The sequence below is a fragment of the Nothobranchius furzeri genome, chromosome 9 (assembly GCF_043380555.1).
Source record: "Nothobranchius furzeri strain GRZ-AD chromosome 9, NfurGRZ-RIMD1, whole genome shotgun sequence".
Classification (NCBI taxonomy): domain Eukaryota; kingdom Metazoa; phylum Chordata; class Actinopteri; order Cyprinodontiformes; family Nothobranchiidae; genus Nothobranchius; species Nothobranchius furzeri.
The window spans coordinates 9,335,027-9,357,561 of record NC_091749.1 but is presented as its reverse complement, the minus strand read 5'-3'; the positions used below and the strand labels follow the sequence as shown (position 1 = coordinate 9,357,561).

At 42.1% G+C, this 22,535-nt stretch overlaps 1 protein-coding gene across 3 annotated transcripts in view; it reads left to right on the top strand.

Moving 5' to 3' along the window:
- LOC129155114 (gastrula zinc finger protein XlCGF57.1-like) overlaps positions 1-22,535 on the top strand; it is a 41,209-nt gene that overhangs the window by 4,701 nt on the left and 13,973 nt on the right. Inside the window, exon 4 of one of the 3 annotated variants that reach the window (XM_070554650.1) lies at positions 9,948-10,181. The exons of 1 other annotated variant lie outside the window; for it this stretch is intronic. In XM_070554650.1, the coding sequence (XP_070410751.1) occupies positions 9,948-10,181 (234 nt within the window). Of the gene's footprint in view, positions 1-9,947; positions 10,182-22,535 lie in introns of those variants that run through there. One more of the 3 variants, XM_054735300.2, reaches the window with a different exon arrangement.

Sequence of the window (22,535 nt, the reverse complement as noted above, 5' to 3'; positions counted from 1 at the left end):
TGTTCAAGTCCGACACTGAAGAAGATGACTTCAATGGTTTCAGTGCGCAGGAGGACGATGAATAAACGAATCAATAACTTTTCCGCTTTGTTTGTTCAGTTATGTTCAGTTAAACTATGTTTTCAATTCAGTAGATATCTGCGGCTTTTAGCCCGGTGCGGCTTATATTGAGGTGTGCTCTATAGTCCGGAAATTACGGTAATAGTCTTTATTGTCATTATGTCCAGAGGCACAAAAAAAATTAAGGGTATTCTCAAATGGTAAACATGGATGTTTCCACATCTGACTGTTCATAGACCAATGTCACATGCATTACTGTTGAAGAGGATGGGTTGTATCCCTCCTGACAAAGATGTCGTCTCATTATAAACGCAGCTGTCCAGCTGAAGCTCATTCTCTTCATTCCATATGGAGCCAGTCTCCTCCCCTTGAGGTCAGCTCATGGGTGCCCTGAACAAAAATGAGTGGAAGTGAATGAATGGGGCTCTGAAACAAATTTTCTGACCTGCTGTGCCTTACGCCCTGAATCATATCTGTTATACTTCCATTTAAATGAATAAAAATGTGTCTTTAAAATTCACTGACATTAAAGGGACTTTACGGAGTTTTGAATTTTTATGCTCGCGATTGCCCCCTCAGGCCAAAAGCGTAATGGCAGCTTCAATAGTGGGTTCATGCACGAGGCGTGCATGCTGTACGTGCACACTCCTTAACAAAAATAACAGCTGAGACAGTCCCGTGTGTGTGTGTGTGTGTGTGTGTGTGTGTGTGTGTGTGTGTGTGTGTGTGTCCCGGAGGACAGAGGACAGGAGAACGCGCAGCTAATTAATTAAATAATCTGGTTATGTACCTTTCTCTTCAGCACAGCCGACAAAGGTTTAAGATGGGTCAGTCCTGCATGCGCAGATGATTCCCTTCCGTTGCTTGAAAAATTGTTCCAAAATGAAAGTTGAACCCACATCTTTTTTATCTGTGAATTCAATGCCATTCGGCGAGTCTCAAATAAAAATGTGGGCATCTTACTGTAAAAAAATATACCATTAATGTAAATAAGAAACTCTAAATAAACTGTGTTCACATCTAGAATTGAACCCAGGTCTTCTGCACGAGAGTCCAACATTTTACTAGGTGAGCTAAAGCGCCAGTGACGTCTTTGTATCAGTAACTTTTATATCCTTGATGACAGCTGAAACAACTTTCAAAGAACGGTTCGGAGCGAAAGTGGCTATTTTGTTGCTAATTTGCAGGACATATCTAGACAAAAGTTCTACAGAAAGTAGCTAAGGGTCCTCAGAAATGTAGCTAGCTTTGTCACTAGGTGTTTGGAACAGCGACAAAGTCACTGAGTTGGCACTGCCTCTCTCTCTGCTGCTAAAGCTACTGATAGCAAATGCTACGGGCGATGCCTGAGCGTGAACGCGCATGAAGCAGCCTGCTCGACCCGAGCATCTCTCTTTTTCTGTGATTTTGCAGAAAAACAGGCAATCACAGTAAAAATGCCAGGGCTCATTCTACAGGACCAGGGCATTGCTGGAGAATATATGAAGAAGAAATGTATTATTTCTATACATGTTTTGGCTGTCAAACTTCCATAATGCCCCTTTAAATTTGAAATCCATGGCACATATCACACTGGATCAGAAAACAAGTTTTATTGCTCCATAGACTCTAAATCATTGTTTTGACTGTAGGGGACCCATGGACCAGAAGTAGATGGCTGTGACTTGGATGCAGATGTAGTGTAATAGTTTATGCTCTTTTATGAAAGAGGAACCATTCTACATATTAATTTGAGATATAAATTTTAATAAATTAATAACCAAATTTTATAGTTTTAAGAAGACTCAAAGGTTGTTTTCATCGATAAACTGTCGATAATATCCGTGGGTCTGTGTTTCAGTTCAATGAAGAGACAAGTTTGAAAATTAAAAGTTTTAATTCTTCAAATTAAACTAATGATTTTGAAATTGCAAGCATAGGAAACAACAATCAACATTGGCAACTTTGTTGAACAATCTTAAACAGTTGATATTTTAAACTTGCTCAAATAGACCTTGTGTTGAATGTGTGAAATTTAATAATGAGGTGAGATGAAGGCATGTGTGCGTCTGATTTTGCTTCAGGAAGAAACAGGTGTCTGAGTGAAAAGTGATGGGTTGAATAAAGGTTTTGTTGGAAAAGATGCATCAAACGCTATCTATTGTGTTCTGCCTCACCGTACGAGGACCCTCGTTCAGATCCGGAACGTCCCAGGAGGATGTTTCATCCAGGACACACCTTGGCTGGCAGAGGAGACGAAGGTGTGCGCCGATCCGGTCCAGAGATGCCCTCGGTACACGTGATGATGAAGCGTTTGCAGATGCGCTTTCTTAAGTTTAAATTACTCCGAAAATCAAAGACTCTGGACGAGTCTGCATTAGCGGTTGCAATTCAGCTATTCCTGTCTGGCTTGGCAGGAACAGCGTGGGGGTGGGGGGTGGGGAGCCGGTGGGCTCCGTTCCCCCGTTAGCGGTTGTTCACACGTCCTCTCTCTTTCGTTGTCAAACCCCGAACTGAATCATGAACTGAAAACTTACCAAAAGCCTTTCTCTTCTCAAAGCAAAACTTGTGCGTCAGAGCAAATGTGTTTTGTAGTTTACTGTGAAAGTTTGTGTGTGTGTGAGTGTTTGAGTTAGTGTTTGTGTGTGTGAAGGTCGTTACCAAACATCCTCAAAACATTACTTAATTAAGCATTGATTCATTAGTTATTATGATTACCCAAAGCATAATAATCATTCATTTGATTAAAATACATTTATAATGAGTACAATGGTAAAATTATTATTTAGCATTAATAAACAGAGGAAGTTTAAGACTTTGTTATGTTATGACTATCTTCCATGAGAACGCATCTTCTGGCACTGCAGGTGTTCAGATGTTATGGTTTGCAGCAGACTCTTGCAGACTTTATGTCGGCAAAAGTGGGTTAAAGTTCTGCGTGACCCAGCTTTGACCCAGCCGAGTCAAATGAAACCTTTGGCACAGAAAACCCATATTTCCTCACGTTAAACAGATCCTACTCACTCCCAGGAGTCCATAAATATTGTTGGACTAAATGCCAGAGGTGGAAAGAGTACTAAAATTTCCTACTTAAGTACGAGTACCAATACTTTGATCATTTTTTTACTCACGTACAAGTAAAAGTACTTGCCTAAATTTTTACTCAAGTAAAAGTAAAAAGTATCGTATATAAAATGTACTCAAAGTAAGTTACTTAAATACATTTTTGTCATCATCAGTGCAAAACCACAACACCAGTTCACAACACGCTCATGTGTGCGCGCACACACGTACACACACACACACACACACACACACACACACACACACACACACACACACACAGACTTTGATGGAAGGATTTCTATCTAATCCGTGAGAACAGGACATGCACATTGATTGGATGAGATTTTTCTAGGATTGTACGTTTCAATTGTGATTAAAATTATTCTTTATTTTGAAAAAAAAGTTAATTTTTAGATGCCATCAGTATGTGAGGTATCTCAATGATTTCATGAAAAACTCTAACATGAGACTGTGCTCTAACCTGTCACATAACAAGCTAAGTGAAAGCCAAACATTTCAGATGGACTGTATGACAGCTGTTAACGTTGGCCCTGCCCTACTTTACCTCTACATTACAGTTCCTTTATCCATGTCCATGTAGAGCTCCTCTCTGACCTTCATGCTTATTTAGAGCAGCTGATTTTTAAAGTTAGCAGAGTTCATCCTTGGTAGTGGGTTCACTCACTCAGTTAAACCTTCACCACTGAAATCAGTTTGTTCATTCCAATCCTCCTAAATAATCCTCCAATCATCCAACTGGAATCCTTAAGGGTCCCGTAACGTCCATCCTGTCAGAATACACCTTGGGAGCCCAGGTGTTACTAGAACTAATGGTGTCTCCTCACCAGCGTGAGCCTCCAAACTGTGAAGGTTGGTCTCCAAACATGAACTTAATTCATGCATTTATCTCCTCTTGTAACACTTTAACATGTTTTAAAAGGCTTGTATCATGATATATTGTACCTATCTTTGGTCTGGGAGGTAAAACATAGAATATTATCATGAACACTGCAGAGATGTCATTATTTATGAAATAGAAGTTATTTTCCTGAGCCATTACTTCAGCCAAGATATAAGATGCATGGATTTCATGAAACCATGCTGCCTCATGCAGTCCTATATGTGTAACACACACACACACACACACACACACACACACACACACACACACACACACACACACACACACACACACACACACACACACACACACACACACACACTCTCTCACACACACACACACACACACACACTCACACACACACACACACACACACACACTCACACACACACACACGTACACACTGCAGCATGTTAAAATCTTCTGAATGACTAATTAAACTACATTGAACTACTTTTGTAATAATTTAATCTCTTATTCTGGAGTAAAATAAAGAAACAAGCTAAATCATCATAAATCTGTGGCATCAAGGAGCAACTTCTGAGTTCAAACACAGGGATGGAGCACAATGTTTACACCTGAACAGTATCAGGATGTTTTACCTCACATATGCCTGCTGGTCTTCTGTTTTATGAGCAAAGTGCTGAGAATCCACTTGTTAGGAGCGCTAAACGTTATTTTGCCACTTCCGTGCAGAGTGGTTGGGGAAACACATTTCAAACATGGAACCGAGTCCGGCTACAGAGCCGAGCAGAATTCTGATGACGTCACACCGGTGCGCAAAGGTGCGGGTTCCAACCCACAGGAGAGGAGGGAGAGAGGAGGTAAACAGCGAGTGAATCACAGGGACTATGATGTCTTTGAGCAAAAGTGTACACCCATGCCCTCCACGGTTTAGACGCAGCGCTCATGCTGGTGTCTCTTTCTGTTCCTGCTACACGCAATGTTTTTAATTTATTAAGCCTATAATTTATTTTTACTCAGTAACGGATATGATTTAAAATGTAGCGAATTACAATTCTTTTTTTAAAACTTAAGTAAAAGTAAAATGTAAAGTGATGAAGTACAGATTTTAAAAACGACTTCAAAAGTATAAATATACAAAAAAAGCTACTCAATTACAGTAACATGAGTAAATGTAATTCATTACTTTCCACCTCTGCTAAATGCACATTACAATGGGATAGCTTCTTTTCATGTGCAACGCCTTGTTTAAACAAAGTAAGGCAAAGCGGATTAGAAAATAGCTTTTTAACCCCATTGACTTGCGTTCATTTTTTTTTTGTTTGTTTTTCTAGGGACCCATGTGCCGACTGGAAAGGGAGGAGACTTAGGCTCCCTATAATTGACTTGCTTTGGCTGCCATCTTGAATTTGGTTGACTCCAAACATTGAGCAATCGTTGATGCACATCTTATCATGACTCAGTGTTTGTTAAATTAAATTATGAGAATTTATGCACGCATACACACACGCACGCACACACACACGCACGCACGCACACACACACACACACACACACACACACACACACACACACACACTTAGAAAATTATGCTAATTTGATGTTGGATGATTCATCACTGACAGCCAAAAGTACTTTTAGTTAATATTTATTTTATTTAAAAATGGAAAATAATGCTAGAGGACAGTTGGTAGCTTCAAAAGCATTCATAAAATGTTAGACTCAGTAAAATGTCAATATTATCATGTATATTATTGCCATGAACTCAGAATAAGATTACTTGTGTAAAAGTCACAGTCAGCTAGAAATTTACCAATGTTTTCTTATATAAGTAAACATATCTGCTTCAGGAGCGTCTACGTGTTTTTGTGACATTCATGACTTTAATTAGTTTTATGAGCCAAAGCAGCTGTGAGATTGTTATTGTGTGTATATAACTAAAGAGCTGATAACCTTGACTGATCTCTGCAATCTCAAAAGACACTTTTTTTTTCTATTTCTGATGTGATTTGCTGCTATGATACTTTATTAGGAGGAAAACAACTTAATGAATAATTTGGATGCATCGCCCCTTTGATTAAAAGGATGATGGTCTAGACGGTCGCTCCCCTTATAAATACCTCTCCTTTCATATTATCTTCCTGTCATCAAGTAGATAGTCAGTTTTCCTCTCTATAGGAACATCCCAACAAACATTGGTCTGACGCCGACGTGGTGTCCACGTCCAAAAATGGTCGCGGTAGGACGGCCCGAATTTGTAAAAAAAATAAATTAATTAACAGAGCATGTCTCAGAAATCCATTCAGATACATTTGTATGTGCCTACAGTTATTTGTATAATTATTATTTTGACAATTACTTAAGTATAGTTCAACATAGCATTCCAGCAAATATTGGTCCAATGGCAACGCCGTGTCCACGGTCAAAAATAGTCGCGGTAGGACCCTACAAAACATTGGTCCGGCGGAGACGTGGTGTCCACGGTCAAAAATGAGGATGGTCCAAATAAAAAAAAAAAGTTAACATAACATTTCCTAAAAATCCACTCAAATTTGTAGTTACATGTTTAATTGTTACGTGTAATTCACGTCCAGAAAAGACGTCGGTTCAACTTTCATTTTGGAACTATTTTTCAACTATGATGGGACCGACGTTGTTTCACCGTTGATTAAACGTCCGAATGTTTGTTGGGATGCAGCAACTTTGGCGACACATTAAAGAGATTTGAGCAAAAAATCTTAAAGCTTTTCAAAATAAAACAACACTGAAGATATTTTCTATTTTGGTGCAGACGTTTGCTGACCTCCTGACTCTACTTTTCATGTTATTATTACAAGGTTTGTTATTATCTCACTCATAAACAAGATTAACAAAACATGCCTGTACCACTGGCAGATTTGAGTCAGGTCACCAGGGGATGGTGTTGCCATGGCAACCCAGGGAAGAACACTATGATTCTATGAACTCAGGTGAAATAAACTTGCTTGCTGTCCTGCGGTGGTTTACTTCAGGTGACTGATGTCGCATTTGCTCAGAGATAGATTAGTCAGGGATCTTTTTAGCTTATCTTTACTTTGGTGTTGCAAACGCAACATCCCTTATAAAGAGCCACCAGTGTTGCCACAGTTACCTTGAAATCGTAATCTGATTACTGACTACTGATTACTCCTTCCAAAAGTGACTTAGTTACTTTACTGATTCATTCATTTAAAAAGTAACTAAGTTAGATTACGAGTTACTTTATTTGTTACGTTTAGCATTTACCAAAAACACTCTCCACTGCCTCAACATAAAAACTACAACTGGTTTTGCCAACACTCACTTTATTGCAAGTGTTTTTTAACAGTAATGTCAACAAAGTATCTTCTTACATTTTAAGTTGAACTTAAAACCTGATGCCTGACATAATGCATGTTTGTATAAAAATAAGATTAAAAAATAGTCTTTCTTGACCTCACTTAAAATAAATAGTATTCATAAAAAAAATAAATACACAGAGCCAGCACAGAGCAGGGTTTCCCCCAGTGCTTTATAAGCCTGGCAGGCCGCCAGGCTTTGCTTGTCCACCCGCCAGGCTAAGCGTCATGCCCCGCCCCCCTCCCAGACCCTATTGTGTCCGCTGACACGAACGGCGCAGCGAAACTAGAGCCCTCCATCAGCTGATACTGGTGAGAAACAGCAGCGGAATGTGTGTAACCCCCCCATCCCCGCTCTCATAGAGGAGCGCTGCAGGACACAGCGCGCGTCCCCCCCCCCGACGGCCGAACCCGCCAGGCTTAACTCATTTTCTGGGGGAAACCCTGCAAAGTGTACAACGAACCTTAATATTTAACTAATCCAAACTCAAAATAGTGACGATATATTTCCAGCTAGAAAATGCACCTCTCTCTCCTCCCGCCATTGTTGCTCACACTGTAGTACGTCCCTAGCTGGCGCTGCTTGGTAGGTGAGAACAAAAACATCCCGTGAACTGTCGCATTCGAGACCGTTCTATTGTTTGGTAAAGCAGTATACTGCTTCCCATGTACGTGGAAAGTCCGCGTTGATTGGGTAAATGCATTATGCATGGCTGATCTTGGCTCTGCCCCTGCCGTGTTAGTTTTCCGTTGCTCAGGATTTTCTTAAGCAGAAAAAATTCAGAGTAAAGGACAAAATAACTCACAATGGCTTGAACAAGTAACTTTAATTTGTTAACTAATGTGGAAATAGTAACGCGGTAGATTAGTCATTACCAAGAAATGACTATATTAGAGTAACGTGCTACTTTGTAACGCGTTACTGGCATCACTGAGAGCCACATACATTTAAAAGGAACTTACTTCCAACCCATAGTTGAATCCTTTTTGCTGTTTTTCACTTGTTTTTAAATTTAAATAAAATGTGTTGTTTATTGTTAAAAATGCAAAACATTCAGTGTAGATTGTAACTAATACCTGACGGTACTTTACTTTTTGGACTTAAAGCCTAATGTCACTGTTTAAAGAGACTGATCTAAAATTCTTAATGGTTTCATTTGTTTGTTTTCTTATTCCTTTGTTCGCTCCTTGTTTCCTTACCCGAGGACACCTGCTTTAGTGACTGACTCAGACATTTAATGATGTTGACTTGATGTACCGCCACGCAGCGCTGACTTGACATGATACATGATGGTTTGAAGCAATGCATTCTGGTCCGACATTCTTCCATCCTGCAGAATGTTGCTGTGGCACGCAGCTTTAAGAGCTTGTGGCAGTGAGGAGACTGTGCTTAGGGCAGCTGCTCTCCTCTGTGAGGCTCTGTCTGGTGTTTAGTTCACATCTGTTCTCTCTTATTGTTACCTCCCCTAAAGGGGGTGGTGTGTGTTTAGCGCCCTTCTTTGACAGCTCTTTATTCGTACATACGGACACTGGAGTCTTCATTTCCTGCAGAAACACTGTTAATGATTTTGTTGTCACTGAGGAAAAGAACAAATGCTGTCAGTTTTACTGTCTTTTCTTCCTCTTTGTGATGTGATTCTATAGCACACGCTTAAAAAAAGAGCTAAACACAAGTTTAACTTTGACTGTTTTCATTGATCATAAAGCTTGTTACTTAGTGCATTTGTATCAGAAAATAAAGATTTTATTAATTTTCACGGGTGTGTGGAGCAACTCATCTGATTTTAAGAAAAAGACCCAAAACTGAAGGAAGACAGTCACTTTATGTGGAGGAGGTAGAGGAGAAGTCATCATAGCTCAGCTCCATATATATTAAGTTGTGTTGAAATACATTTAAAAATTAGTTTTATTCATATATATAAATACACACATTCACCTAATACATTAAGACAGGTCATGTGATCTAAACTGCTATCTTCACTAGTAAAAAAAAAAAACCATTTAGCGTTTTAATCCAATCTGAACAGTAAACCATGTCTTGCAGGTCGTGTGTCAAACCCATTGTATGAGATGTTGGGAAACTGCTAAAATCATTTTCAAAGTTTGACCCAATTGGTTTCATTTCATCACGTTTCACCATAAGATGACCTGAGTGGAAAACGTGTCATGAAAGGCAGCGGGTGACAGGCTTTGATTCAAGGAATGAAAGGCTTTTGAAATATGATTATTTTGAGCATATGTGTGTAATAATAATCCTATTACTGACAAAAGTGTGGACATTTAAATCCATCAAATTCTTAACTAATATGATAAAATAAATAAATAGTCATCTGAAACAAAAACCTGTCACGTTAAAGTTTGTGTTTCTGTCTGTAAACCCGTTGCTGTTGCATTGATGAGTTAATTTTTGCCGTAGAAGAAAAATTCATCTGAGAAAAAACTTCCAGCTGTGATCAATTACTGCAGCCTGCCATCCGTCAAACTGGCAGCATAATTTTTTTTGTTTAAAGGCAAATTTTCTCACATTATTGGACTGATACATAATCATTTGAGTCCTCCTCTCTTTGTCGCCTCCCCCTCCACCCTAACATGTTTGGTCTTGGTCTGTCTGTCCGCCTCAGGGAACCTAGAGTACCATTTGAGACTTCACAGAGGAGAGAGGCCGTTTCCCTGCCTCGAGTGCAGCCAGGCTTTCACCCAGAAGCTTGATCTCCAGCGACACATGTTCTCCCACACCAAAGGGGGATTTCTCTGCAGCTTCTGTGGGAAGTCTCTGAGGGACCCCCACAGCCTGAGGTACCACGAGAGGCTGCACACTGGAGAGAGACCCTATTGCTGCTCTGTCTGCGGGAAAGGTGATAATCTGAAACGGAAAATGTAAAAAGAGAATCTATTTAGTTTGTAGAAGAGCTAAATAACAAGACAGTTTTCTACTTCATTCCATGAGGAATTTAGATCAGGCCAGGTTCCTCCTATAGGAAGACCGGTGCTCTTATCAGTGGAGCATGACGGCAAACTAAAGCTGCAGGATAAAAAGTCTTCAAACTGTTCAGTAAAAAGAACATTTTTCTATGTTCCTGAACAAAAACAGAGCTGTGAAAAAAAGATTGGTCCCCTTTTTGGTTTTAGTCCACACGTAACAGTTTCAGCTCATTTCATATTTATTTAAATTGCATATAATGGGATTTGAGTATAGTTGGAGGTACAGTGAGCTTTTAAAATGTGTGATATTTTGCAGTTTCATATATATATATATATATATATATATATATATATGGACTGCCTGTCCAAAATAAGTTGCCACCTGGATTTAACTAAGCAAATAGGTTGGGGCTTCCTATTGGATAAGTACTGCATGGGTGATTATCTTTCAGCTGACAACATGTTATTTAACCCCAACTGGTGCAATGAGTTTCTTCTCATTTCTTAAACAACCATGTGGAAAGACACATCTGGTGGTCGTGGAAAAGATGTTAGTCTGTTTGAGAAGGGTCAGATCATCGGCATGCATCAGTCAGAGAAAACATCTAAGGAGATTGCAGATTGCATTTGTAGCAATACACCAGCTACACTGGGTTCACCCACACCACTCAGACCACACAGCTTGCAGGTTCAACTCTGTATTAGGCTCTCCTGGTCTGACCTACACACTCCTAGTGCTCGTCCCAGGTCTCAGGGCAATCAGACTCTTCTCCTGGTGATCGGCCTCAGGTGTGCTCCGCCACAGCATTATTAAATAATAATAATAATAATAATAATAATAATAATAATACATTTTATTTCAAAGCGCCTTTCAGGACACCCAAGGTCACTTTACAGAAAACAGGTAATTAAAGACTGATGAGTCCAGATAGACCCTGTTCCAGAGTGATGGTGCATCAGGGTAAGAAGAGAGGCATCATGCCGAGTGCCTACTGTACAAGCCTGTGGGGGCAGTGCTATGATCTGGGGTTGCTGCAGTTGTTCAGGTCTATGTTCTTCAACAGGATGTGCTCCAAGAATGAGGTCAGCTGACTACCTGATTATACTGAATGGCCAGGTTATTCCATCTTCCCTGACGGCACGGGCATATTCCAAAATGACAACGCCAGGATTCGATGGGCTCCAGTAGTGAGAAAGTGGTTCAGGGAGCATGACGCATCATTTTTACATATGTATTGGCCACCACAGAGTCCAGACCTTAGCCACATCATTGGGATGTGCTGGAGAAGGCTTTGTGCAGCTCTACCATCATCAATACAAGGTTTTAGTGACACATTAATGCAACACTGGATGGAAATAAATCTTGTGACGTCTGCAGAAGCTTATCGAAACAACGCCACATCGGATATGTCGTAATCAAAAGTTCAAGGCAACAAACTACTAGAGTGACCTTTGTTTAATTTTATTGGGTTTTTTTTTTTTGGTGGAGACTTTTTTTTGTCCAGGCAGTGCACTTACACACATTTTTGTCTCTGACTTTGTTCTTTCATCCAATAATTAGGAGATTTGGAGCAGAAAAAAGTGCAGTTGAGACCAAATTTGGAAAAATAAGTTGATGAGGAGCCAGCCGGGTGCGTGAAACACATATTGGCCAACACACACACACACACACACACACACACACACACACACACACACACACACACACACACACTCTCTCTCTCTCTCTCTCTCTCTCTCTCTCTCTCTCTCTCACTCGGCCGGCCTTGTTTATCTCCCCCAGCAGGCTGCAGCTCTGTCCTTAATGCATGAAGGGAAAGCACAAACTGCTGATTACACATATGTTCACATATTCTTTTCATGAAGCGTTCTACATCGTAAACTTGCTTGCTGAGTTCACTAGTTCTATTATTGAAGAAGTTGAAGCCATTTAAAACATGTTTTGTTCAGAAACCACTGAGTTTATATTTCTGGAGTGTTGACATCAGAAATGTGTTTAATGTCTATAGACTGAAGCGATTTTGGAAGAGCCTCTGCAGTTAGTAAGTAATTATCAAGCATAACTAGTACTTCACCTAACATTACTTATAATATATTTGACTCAAAATGCTATAATTATTGTAGTGAACAGCTTATTTTCCATCTGCAGACAAACTGATGATTTTGTCCTTTTTTCATGAGGCATTTACAGTTAAGTGAAGATCTGAACGATCATAGTAAAGAGTAATGTGGGGGAGACGCTAGTGAGTGCCAACAGTGTAGGATGTTGTGTTACGCCCCTGCCTGAAGCTTCTCTCACAAAAAGCAACAGTGTTTAGTTGTTTCTTAATTTAAATGTTTTTTTAAAGGATTACTTTTAGTATTAGAAGTGGGGCTGTGTGGGGTCATTGTGGTCGGCCAGTATCTTCCCTGCAGTTCAGAGAGCCGGTGAGAATTTTCCTGAAGGAGACGAGCTGACTTCTAACCAGAGCAGGAACCATTCAAGAGAAACTTTCTACATCTAAAGCATAAAAACACCCACATGCAAATGCAAGACCTGCTGATCTGAAGGTTCAGAGTGTGTGTAGCTTCAGTAAAACAAGTCTCATCATGGCCACCATGTCTGTTTTATTTTCTCAGTAAGGAATCTTTGTCTCCTTTTATCATGAAGTGCTGCTCCTAAATTGTGCCTGCAGCTCTCTTTGTTGCTACCGTAGCGCCGCTGGATTTAAAGCTCAGTAACTCAAACATCACAGCATAGGAAACAAGATTCCTTTGTCGTGTTTTTAGTACTACATGCAGAGGAATCTATCCTGAACCATTTTTACACGGACTGTGCAAAACTAAAAAAACTTAGAAAATACTAAATTAACTAAATGTTTTAAGGGGAGACTAGGCAGTTATGGCTTGCTTTTAGCGTTCCTAGTGTCCCTTTAGTAGAACCCCTAAGCACAACTTAGCTCCTCGCTGTGTGATTGTTTTTTTAACACCTTAATCTAACTGTTGAAATGTCTCCCCAGCCTTCATTAATATCGACAGTAGCGATTCACAAGTAAATCAAACAAATCAGCTGTGGTCATGATCTATAACATGAAGGAAACTTGCTGGAAGCAGACTGCTGCACCAAGTATGTCAGCTCAACTTTTTTCTAAGTCCAACAGACTGGACTGGCAGTCCGAAGTTGCAAATTCGTTACAAGGCTCGGGATCACACGTGATTATTTGTTGCATTCTGGGATGTGGAAGACATGTTGATGACCTTACGAGTGTAAACAAACCGTGTGCTGCAGAGAAGAAGCAGATTTTGGAGAAAGGAAGCGTTAACATGTTAAAATCCCTAAACGGATGTGGGGAATATACAGGCATATGTTAAAGAGGAAAGCCAGGGACCAGTATTAGCATTATTAAGGGTTTGGATCCATATGAAAGACCCAAGACTAGAGCACCAACAACAACGTGTTGCCACTGTAGCTCTGCATAACAGACGTGTTCGGCCTACATGTTTGTGGTGTGAGCGGATGTAAACGTGCGGGTGAGACGTAAACGTTTCTTTTGCTTGTTTTCCTAGTAAAACGATCAAAATTGTCATCCTATAGAAGAAGTGTTGCAGGAGGAATTGTGTTGTGTCAGTGCGCCGTCATTAGCCTACCAGTGTGTGTGTGTGTTGTGTGTGCATGTTGCTGTTGAAGGAAAGACACGATGAGTAAAAAACATACACCATCTGTAACTTAAAAAAATGAAAATACTCCAGAAGGTGATGTTTGGTTGCTTTACAGTTGTGATCCAAGCGGGCCGACGAGACTCTGTTATAGATACTTGGTCTCTGTGAAAAGTTAGCTTGTTTTCCACCTTTTTCCCTGGGGATCACGTTACGCCCCACAACACAGCAACAATTTACCGTGGTTACGTAATATAACCGATCCAATGAATAATAGAATAAATGAAGTTGCAAGACTGACAGTGAGCATGCTGGTGTCTGGAGTAACAGTTAAGGACTTGAAAGTCGCCAACATGGCAGCTGCGTCACTGATGACAACATAATCCCAAGCCCTATTTTGGCCACACAAGGCGGTGTGGGTCATTCACCCAGTAAAGGGTCATTTTAGCTCAAACTGGTTCAAGAAAATGATTTAACCCTTACCCAACATTAAAGCATTTGTTTGTGCTGACTCGTGTATTTTTGTGTATAACTTTGGCTATGTTAATGCAATTGATCTATTTTTGGGGAGGATGTGTATTTTTGAAGGAATTACTAAAAATAGTTAGAAAAAATCTTCAACTTCCTTTATTATAACGCATAATTTTTTAGTAGCGTTAAGCATCTTTCTGCTTTTTTTTGCGCCATTGACTTCCATGTAAATCATATTTTTATGATAAGCATAAATATTAGCATAATTTTTAAAAAATATTATTTTGTCTGTGTTCTCAGACCATTCATTCATTCATTCATTCGATGGTTAGTTTTTACCGTTTTCCAATAGATGGCGTATTTTCTCCATATATAGCAGGGCAATGACTGACACTGCATTTGAATTAAATGATTCTGCTGTATTTCTTTACTTCTGACTCCATTATAACACATATTTTGCAAAAAAATGGTTTGTGTGTTATTTAGAGATTCCATACAATAGTTTGCATGTGTGTGTTCTGAATTTTTGGTAATTGTGTTTTTACAGTGTGCCTTAAAAAATAAGCCTTTACTGAAAGTAGAAAATCTGCTCATTCTCAAAATGGCATTTTGACATGTGTCACTCTGTATGCTTGTGCAGGCATGCTTGCATGCAGGGATCAAAGCACTTTACAAATCTTCAAAAGACAGATCTGTGATCATTATTTAGAGTAGTTGTGCAGGTGTGGCAAGGGGAGTGTGTGTGTGTGTGTGTGTGTGTGGGGGGGGGGGGGCGAGGTTCTCATGCACACTGTTGAAATCATGAATATTCATCAAAGGCATGCTACATATAAAAACCAAAGGATTTTCTGCAAAATTTCAGTTACTCACAATTTTACTTTTGCAAACTGTTTTTTCAACAAGCACAAAGCATTTGCATGGATGAAAATTAAGATGAAGGCTGAAAAACTTCAAAGGCATACATTTGTTTTGCAAAACAAATTCCTGCAGAGCTGAGTTTGTTTACATGGAGTTGGGGTCAGTTTACACAGGCGCACCAATTCACTAAAAGTACATATGAGACTCGGATCCGGATTAATTTCTTTCTGCCACAAGCATGAGAAGAAGTTTCAACGCAGATCAACACCTGACATCAGGATTCTCTGTCGGCCTCACACTTCCTTCGTCGAGGGATCACCCGCTTCCTAGACGGCTTCGATTTATTTTTTTAACAAGAACAATCCTTGATATAATAATTAAACACACTAATAATATAGAGGGGAGGAGAAAGTATGACAACTGGACAGATGTTGACGACGTGGAACTCCACGCATTTCTTGGGCTGCTCGTCCCCGCTGGGGGTGCTCCGTTCCTGGGGGAATTTACTAAAAGCCTCTGGGAGGAAACAGAGAGGCCGATTTTCAGAGCCACAATGAGCCTGCGAAGGTTCCATTTGCTGACGGCAACAGTTTGATGACCGCTTGAGGGCAGCACGCCGGTTGGTGCAGCAGTACAAGCTCGCTCCCCTCTGGGAGGTGTGGGACTTCCGGGTGGGCTGGCTCCCTCTTGCCTACAACCCCGGTGAAGATGTATGTGTGGATGAACAGCTCGTCGGATTCATAGGTCGCTGCAACTTCCAAGTAGTATATGCCCTCAAAGCCGGCAAAATATGGCATCAAGCTGTGGGTGGTGTGCGATGTGGCCTCTTATGTCTGGGGGATTTTTCCCTACCTGGGCAAGATGACGCGAGACGCCCCGGCACAAAGGGAGCAAGGGAGGCGGGTGGTGCTGGAGCTCACCGAGCGACTGAGCAGCTGCACTGTCACCACGGACAGAGGCGGTTTTACCATTAGGCATAGGTAGGCGGTCACCTGGGGCCCCCTTGTGTTGGGGGGCCTCCTAGACCTGACCGCCGGCACCCCTCTGTTAATGCCACAATATTCTTATTACCAACCTGTGGCCGCAGACGGGATTGGACATACTTCTCGTTACCATAATTCCTAAACCGTTCAAGATATCACTAAAATTCAAAAAGTGCTGAAAAGATTAAAAATGGGGCTTTTCGTGCATATACAATACATTACGGTAGTCACCGGGATTCCGTCTTGAGCGCAACGAATCACAACACAGATTCAGAGACGTGCTGTTTGTCATCCAAAATGCTCCGTTTTATAACTATTGAATGGCTGATCAGATTCAAAAACTTCCAACGGTTCCTAAAAGTACATAAAAGCAGCTTTCCAACGATCTACAGGTGCTGGCCAGTAAATTAGAATATCATCAAAAGGTTGAAAATATTTCAGTAATTCCATTCAAAACGTGAAACTTGTACATTATATTCATGCAATGCACACAGACCAATGTATTTCCGATGTTTATTACGTTTAATTTTTATATTTATAGGTGACAACCAATGAAAACATCAAATCTGGTATCTCAGAAAATTAGAATATTCTAAAGGCCAATGAAAAAATGTTTGTTTCTCTAATGTTGGCCAACTGAAAAGAATGAACATGAAAAGAATGTGCATGTATAGCACTCAATACTTAGTCGGGGCTCCTTTTGCCTCAATAACTGCAGTAATGCGGCGTGGCATGGACTCGATCAGTCTGTGGCACTGCTCAGGTGTTATGAGAGCCCAGGTTGCTCTGATAGTCGTCTTCAGTTCCTCTGCATTGTTGGGTCTAGCGTATTGCATCCTCCGCTTCACAATACCCCATAGATTTTCTATGGGGTTAAGGTCAGGCGAGTTTGCTGGCCAATCAAGGACAGGGATACCATGGTCCTTGAACCAGGTGCTGGTGGTTTTGGCACTGTGTGCAGGTGCCAAGTCCTGTTGAAAGGTGAAGTCTGCATCCCCATAAAGTTGGTCAGCAGCAGGAAGCATGAAGTGCTCTAAAACTTCCTGGTAGACGGCTGCATTGACCCTGGACCTCAGGAAACAGAGTGGGCCAACACCGGCAGATGACATGGCACCCCACACCATCACTGACGGTGGAAACTTTACACTGGACCTCATGCAACGTGGATTCTGTGCTTCTCCGCTCTTCCTCCAGACTCTGGGTCCTTGATTTCCAAAGGAAATGCAGAACTTGCTTTCATCAGAAAACATAACATTGGACCACTCAGCATCAGTCCAGTCCTTTTTGTCCTTGGCCCAGGCGAGACGCTTCTTGCGCTGTTTCATGTTCAAGAGTGGCTTGACACACGGAATGCGACACCTGAATCCCATGTCTTTCATGAGTCTCCTCGTGGTGGTTCTTGAAGCGCTGACTCCAGCTGCAGTCCACTCTTTGTGGATCTCCCCCACATTTTTGAATGGGTTTGTCGTCACAATTCTCTGCAGGGTGCGGTTATCCCTAGAGCTTGTACACTTTTTCTACCACATTTTTTCCGTCCCTTCGCCTGTCTGTTAATGTGCTTGGACACAGAGCTCTGCGAACAGCCAGATTCTTTAGCAATCACCTTTTGTGTCTTGCCCTCCTTGTGCAAGGTGTCAATGATTGTCTTTTGGACAGCTGTTAAGTCAGAAGTCTTCCCCATAATTGTGGTGCCTTCAAAACAAGACTGAGGGACCTTTTAAAGGCCTTTGCAGGTGTTTTGAGTAAATCAGCTGATTAGAGTGGCAGCAGGTGTCTTCTATATTCAGCCTTTTCAGAATATTCTAATTTTTTGAGATACCAAATTTAGAGTTTTCATTAGTTGTCACTTATGAATATCAAATTTAAATGTAATGAACATTGGAAATACATTGGTCTGTGTGCATTGCATGAATATAATGTACAAGTTTCACGTTTTGAATGGAATTACTGAAATATTTTCAACCTTTTGATGATATTCTAATTTACTGGCCAGCACCTGTATAGCATGAAGCAATCAGAGTTATGGAAAATATCGCTACGAGGGGAAATCCTGCTGTACAGCCTGATTGAAACGGAGCGCAGCGCCGCGGTGAAAGCGGATAACGGAACGGGGAAGCTAATTAGCATAAAAACCAGCATGAAATTATGGAAATGCCTCAAAGAAAATCAACACGATCTATTAGGTGTCCCAGAAGGCTTATATCTGAAGACAGTGACCACGAAGAAGGACAGATCTCCAGTGAACCAGGTTATGAACGTTTGTTCATTCTTTATTTTTTTATTTGAACAACCCTCAACTATTTGCTAATTGTAAGATTCAGCTTCATTCTGTAGTGGCTGACTCGAGCTGAGCGAGAGTTGGAGATGTGGCGTGGCTTCTTAACCCAAGCGCGGAGTGACTGACGCCGGGTGGAGTGATCACGCTGTTTAATCTAGGAGCCGGGTGCGCAGCGGTATGAAGAAACAGCTGAGCACAGCGGCTCCCACAGCACAGGGCTGACTTCTAAGAGTTGTCAGGTCTCTTAGATCTGGCTGATCTGGTTTGCATAGGCTGAGTGATCTGAGACGATCTGGTCTAGACTCTGAGTTCGGTTCGGTGAGAACGATGACTGAGTGATTCGGCGTTGTGCGGCATTTCCTCAAGTAGACTTGGCGGGTGACGTGAACCGGAAGACTGGCACTGGGGATGTTGAGTAATGGAGTTCGGATGGTCTGAGCGGCTCTGCGGTTCCTCCCTTGAGGAGGTCGATGGTTGTGAGGGAGACTGCGTGACACATTCCAGCATTATTTATCTTTTTACAATAAATAATTACATTTGCTAAAACAAAAAGTTTTTGGTATAGCAGTGCACGTCTGCACCCCATGGCAGTGTGAGGTGTGCAGGACTCTGCCTGTAGCTGAAGAGAAACTGCTTCAAGGTCTACCACATCAAATAAAAACGTCAGAAAGTTTACAAAAATAAACGGTCCTAAAAACTGCTAAAAAAGATACCAAGGTTTAAACTTTTTTAAGAATAGATGCATTACAAATCAAAGTTTAAATTGTTCATTCCAAATTGTTCACCCAGTAATTTTGAAGTTCCTGTTCAGTAATAAATGTAAAAAAATTCAATTCCGTTTTTTGCTTTTCTCACTTTTAAGCTGATTTTTTAAAGGCTTTAATAGAAATAAATTCTAAATACAAACCATACACTGAAAGCTGAGGTTGTTCTGAAAAAAGAAGAGTTACACACACTTTGTACTTTTTATTACAATTTTACAGCCACAAGATTAAAAAAAAATACCAGGCGGCCCTGTTATAATTATGGTCATAAGAGGGTCATTAAGACGGCGATGCACAAACAGGAAGTGATTGGTAGTCATTCCACTCCAATCCAGTTGGTGGCGGTAATGCACCAAATGGTTGTTTGCCAAGTGCCATAAGACCACAAATAATAATAAGAAGAGAGGTGGGAGCGTTCGTAACAAACTCAAAGCGATAGTCAAAACATTAAGCATGACATGAAGTTATCCTAGTGGCTCCAATAAGAGAAAGAAGCTGCATGTTTCATAAAAGCTTTTATTTTCACTTCTGAAAGTGACGTCGTTTCTCGATAAACATCAAAAGGAAGCAGAAAGGAAAGACAATGGAAAATGTTTAAAAGGAGGAAAACAAAGACCAAAATGGAAAATAGAAAAAAAAAAAAACAAAGGCAACAGCACAGGAGCACTGACAGGAAAAAGAAAGCAGAGCAAATATTGAAAGCACTCAAAAGGAGGGAAAAACAGGAAAAAAGAGGAGGACTAATAAAAAGGGAAAATAACTCATGTCAGAAGAGGGGAGAGTTTCGCAAATCCAGTTAAAGGTAAGATTGTTGAAAATTTTATGTAAGGGGCCCCATGTCTGTGTTCGCCTTGGGCCCCCAAATTGCTAAATCCGCCTCTGACCACGGACAATTTTTTCACATCATTAGCCCTTGGAGAAGAGCTGCTCCGAAATAAAATGTGTCTTGTGGGAACAGTTAGGCGCAACAAGCCAGAGCTGCCACCACAGCTGCTCCAGATGAGAAGCAGAGCGGTTCTGTCCTCCCTCTTCGCCGTCATCTCCACCACCACCGCGGTGACCTACATACCGAAGCGCAGACGGGACGTTCTGCTCCTCAGCACCAAACACCATCGGGTTGAGATCCAGGAGGGATCGCAGCAGAAGCCGACTGTAATCCTTGATTACAACCACTGCAAAAGGGCTGTTGACAACTTGGACAAGGTAATTTATTTAGTTTTATTATAATTCGCCAACCTAATTGCATATTTTATTTATTTATTCATTTATTTTAATTTCAGCTCGTCGCAACATACAGCTGCTGCAGATGAGAAGCAGAGCGGTTCTGTCCTCCCTCTTCGCCTTCACCTACTCCACCACCGCGGTGAACTACATACCGAAGCGCAGGCTTGCATGCACGCTTTGGCAGAAAATATGGACAGGCAGTGTGCGAGGAGCACTTATCAGCTGAGTGCTTAACCCACAGCTGTTAGCTCACTCCCCTCTGTGTTTCTCTCTCTCTCTCTCTCTCTCTCTCTCTCTCTCTCTCACACACACACACACACACACACACACACACACATGCACACACGCACACTTTTTTTTGTTCATGTGCTTTAATAAAGTGTTCAACTGGCCATCTTTGTAAGTGCATTTTTTTGTGCTCAAAGGACTTTAACGTGTGTATTTTAGAAAATATGACATCAAACAAAAACTACAAAGTGAGAAAAAAATATTTTTACGCCTATTTGTGACACTCCAAGGCTGTGACAACTTACCCACAAAAGAGGTCATCTGGACATAACACACAAAAAATGATTTGATTTTTTCATTTTTTGTAGTTCTATTTCGTCTAGTCTTAGCCCTTAAGCTAGCTGCTATTGGAAGGATGATCTCCGCATCAGCCAGTCATGAAGAGCTAAAATGTACGCCCACCAATAGTGGGCCCCCTCGTGGTATATAACCGCAGTGACCACACTGCTCACCTCCTTTTTCTCTTCATGCCAAGCTTGAGAGCTTTATTAAAGAGCAAATATTATCCTAAAAAGAGCAACATTATCCAAAGACGACTTACCAGCCATGTCCAGCGATGCCAGACCCTGCCCGACCTGCCAGACGGGCTCCATTTCCAGCGGTGACCTGCACGCTAAGTGTGAGGTCTGTCTCGGGGCTCACCACGCTGGCCTGGCCTTGACCCCGCAGGCCTCGTGCCCGTTCTGTGCCGCTCTGCCCGTGGCGGAGAAGATTCGCCGGGTCGAGTACTTCACTCCCGCCGCCGACGAAGAATTTCCGGTCGCTGACTCGTACCCGCTGGACAAGGCTTTGTATTTCTTCGACGCCGGTCAGGAGCTGGCTGGCTTCAACCGGCTGGATGACGTCACCGACAGCGAAAACTACGATGAGGCGGCATCCTTCCTAGACATAACGGAGGTCGACGAGCTTCGCTCAGCGGGTCCTCCTGCCCCAGTGGCTTCTCGTTCCTCCCTGCCAGCAGTAAGAGCACTGCTCCAGGAGCTGCCCGCCATAATTTCTGCGGCAGCAGCCCGCAAGGGGATAGCTGTGCCAGAACCGGCACCGCCTGAAGCGGATGATTTGGCGGGAATTTTCGGGGCGACTCAGACACGCTGTCCAGACCCTATCTGGCCGCGCTTCCCCGCTGCTATGAGCTGCTGGTCTGCCGCCTTCTCCGAGCCTGCCAAGCTCAAGGCGCCAGTCTCCACGTATGCGCCCATCACCAAGGTCGAGGGGTTTTCCGACCAAGGCTGGCCGTCCGTTCCTCCGCTAGAGCCGGACTTGGCCTCGCTGTTTGGCGCCAAGAACCACCTCGCTGGCCCGTGAGCTTTTCCCACTTCAAAACATGACCAGCTGCTAACGCGGCTCACCGACCGCGCACATCAGTGTGCCTTTCAGACCGGCGCTGCAGCGAATAACATCGCCCTTCTTGCCTTCGGCGTCTCAAAGATGATGGAGGAGCTGGAAGCTCCCGAGGAGTCGAAAGCCGTCATTACTAAGACTGCTGATGCTATCCTCAATCTGTGTGCTGCTGTGCTCACCGGTTCTGCTCGCATCGCTGCCTGGCAGACCCTCATCCAGCGAGCGATCTGGCTGAAGGCCCTGCCCTCTATTCCGGAACATCTGCAAAGGGAGATGCTAGACGGCCCCATCACCACCGATGTTCTGTTTGGTCCCCATCTTAGGGGCGTCATTGAGCGGGCTCAGAAGATGGCCGAACTATCGGCTATGGTGCGAGACCTGGTCCACCCTCGGTCAGCCTCGCACTCCGGCCGTTCAGCCAGAGGATGGGACAAACGGCGCGGA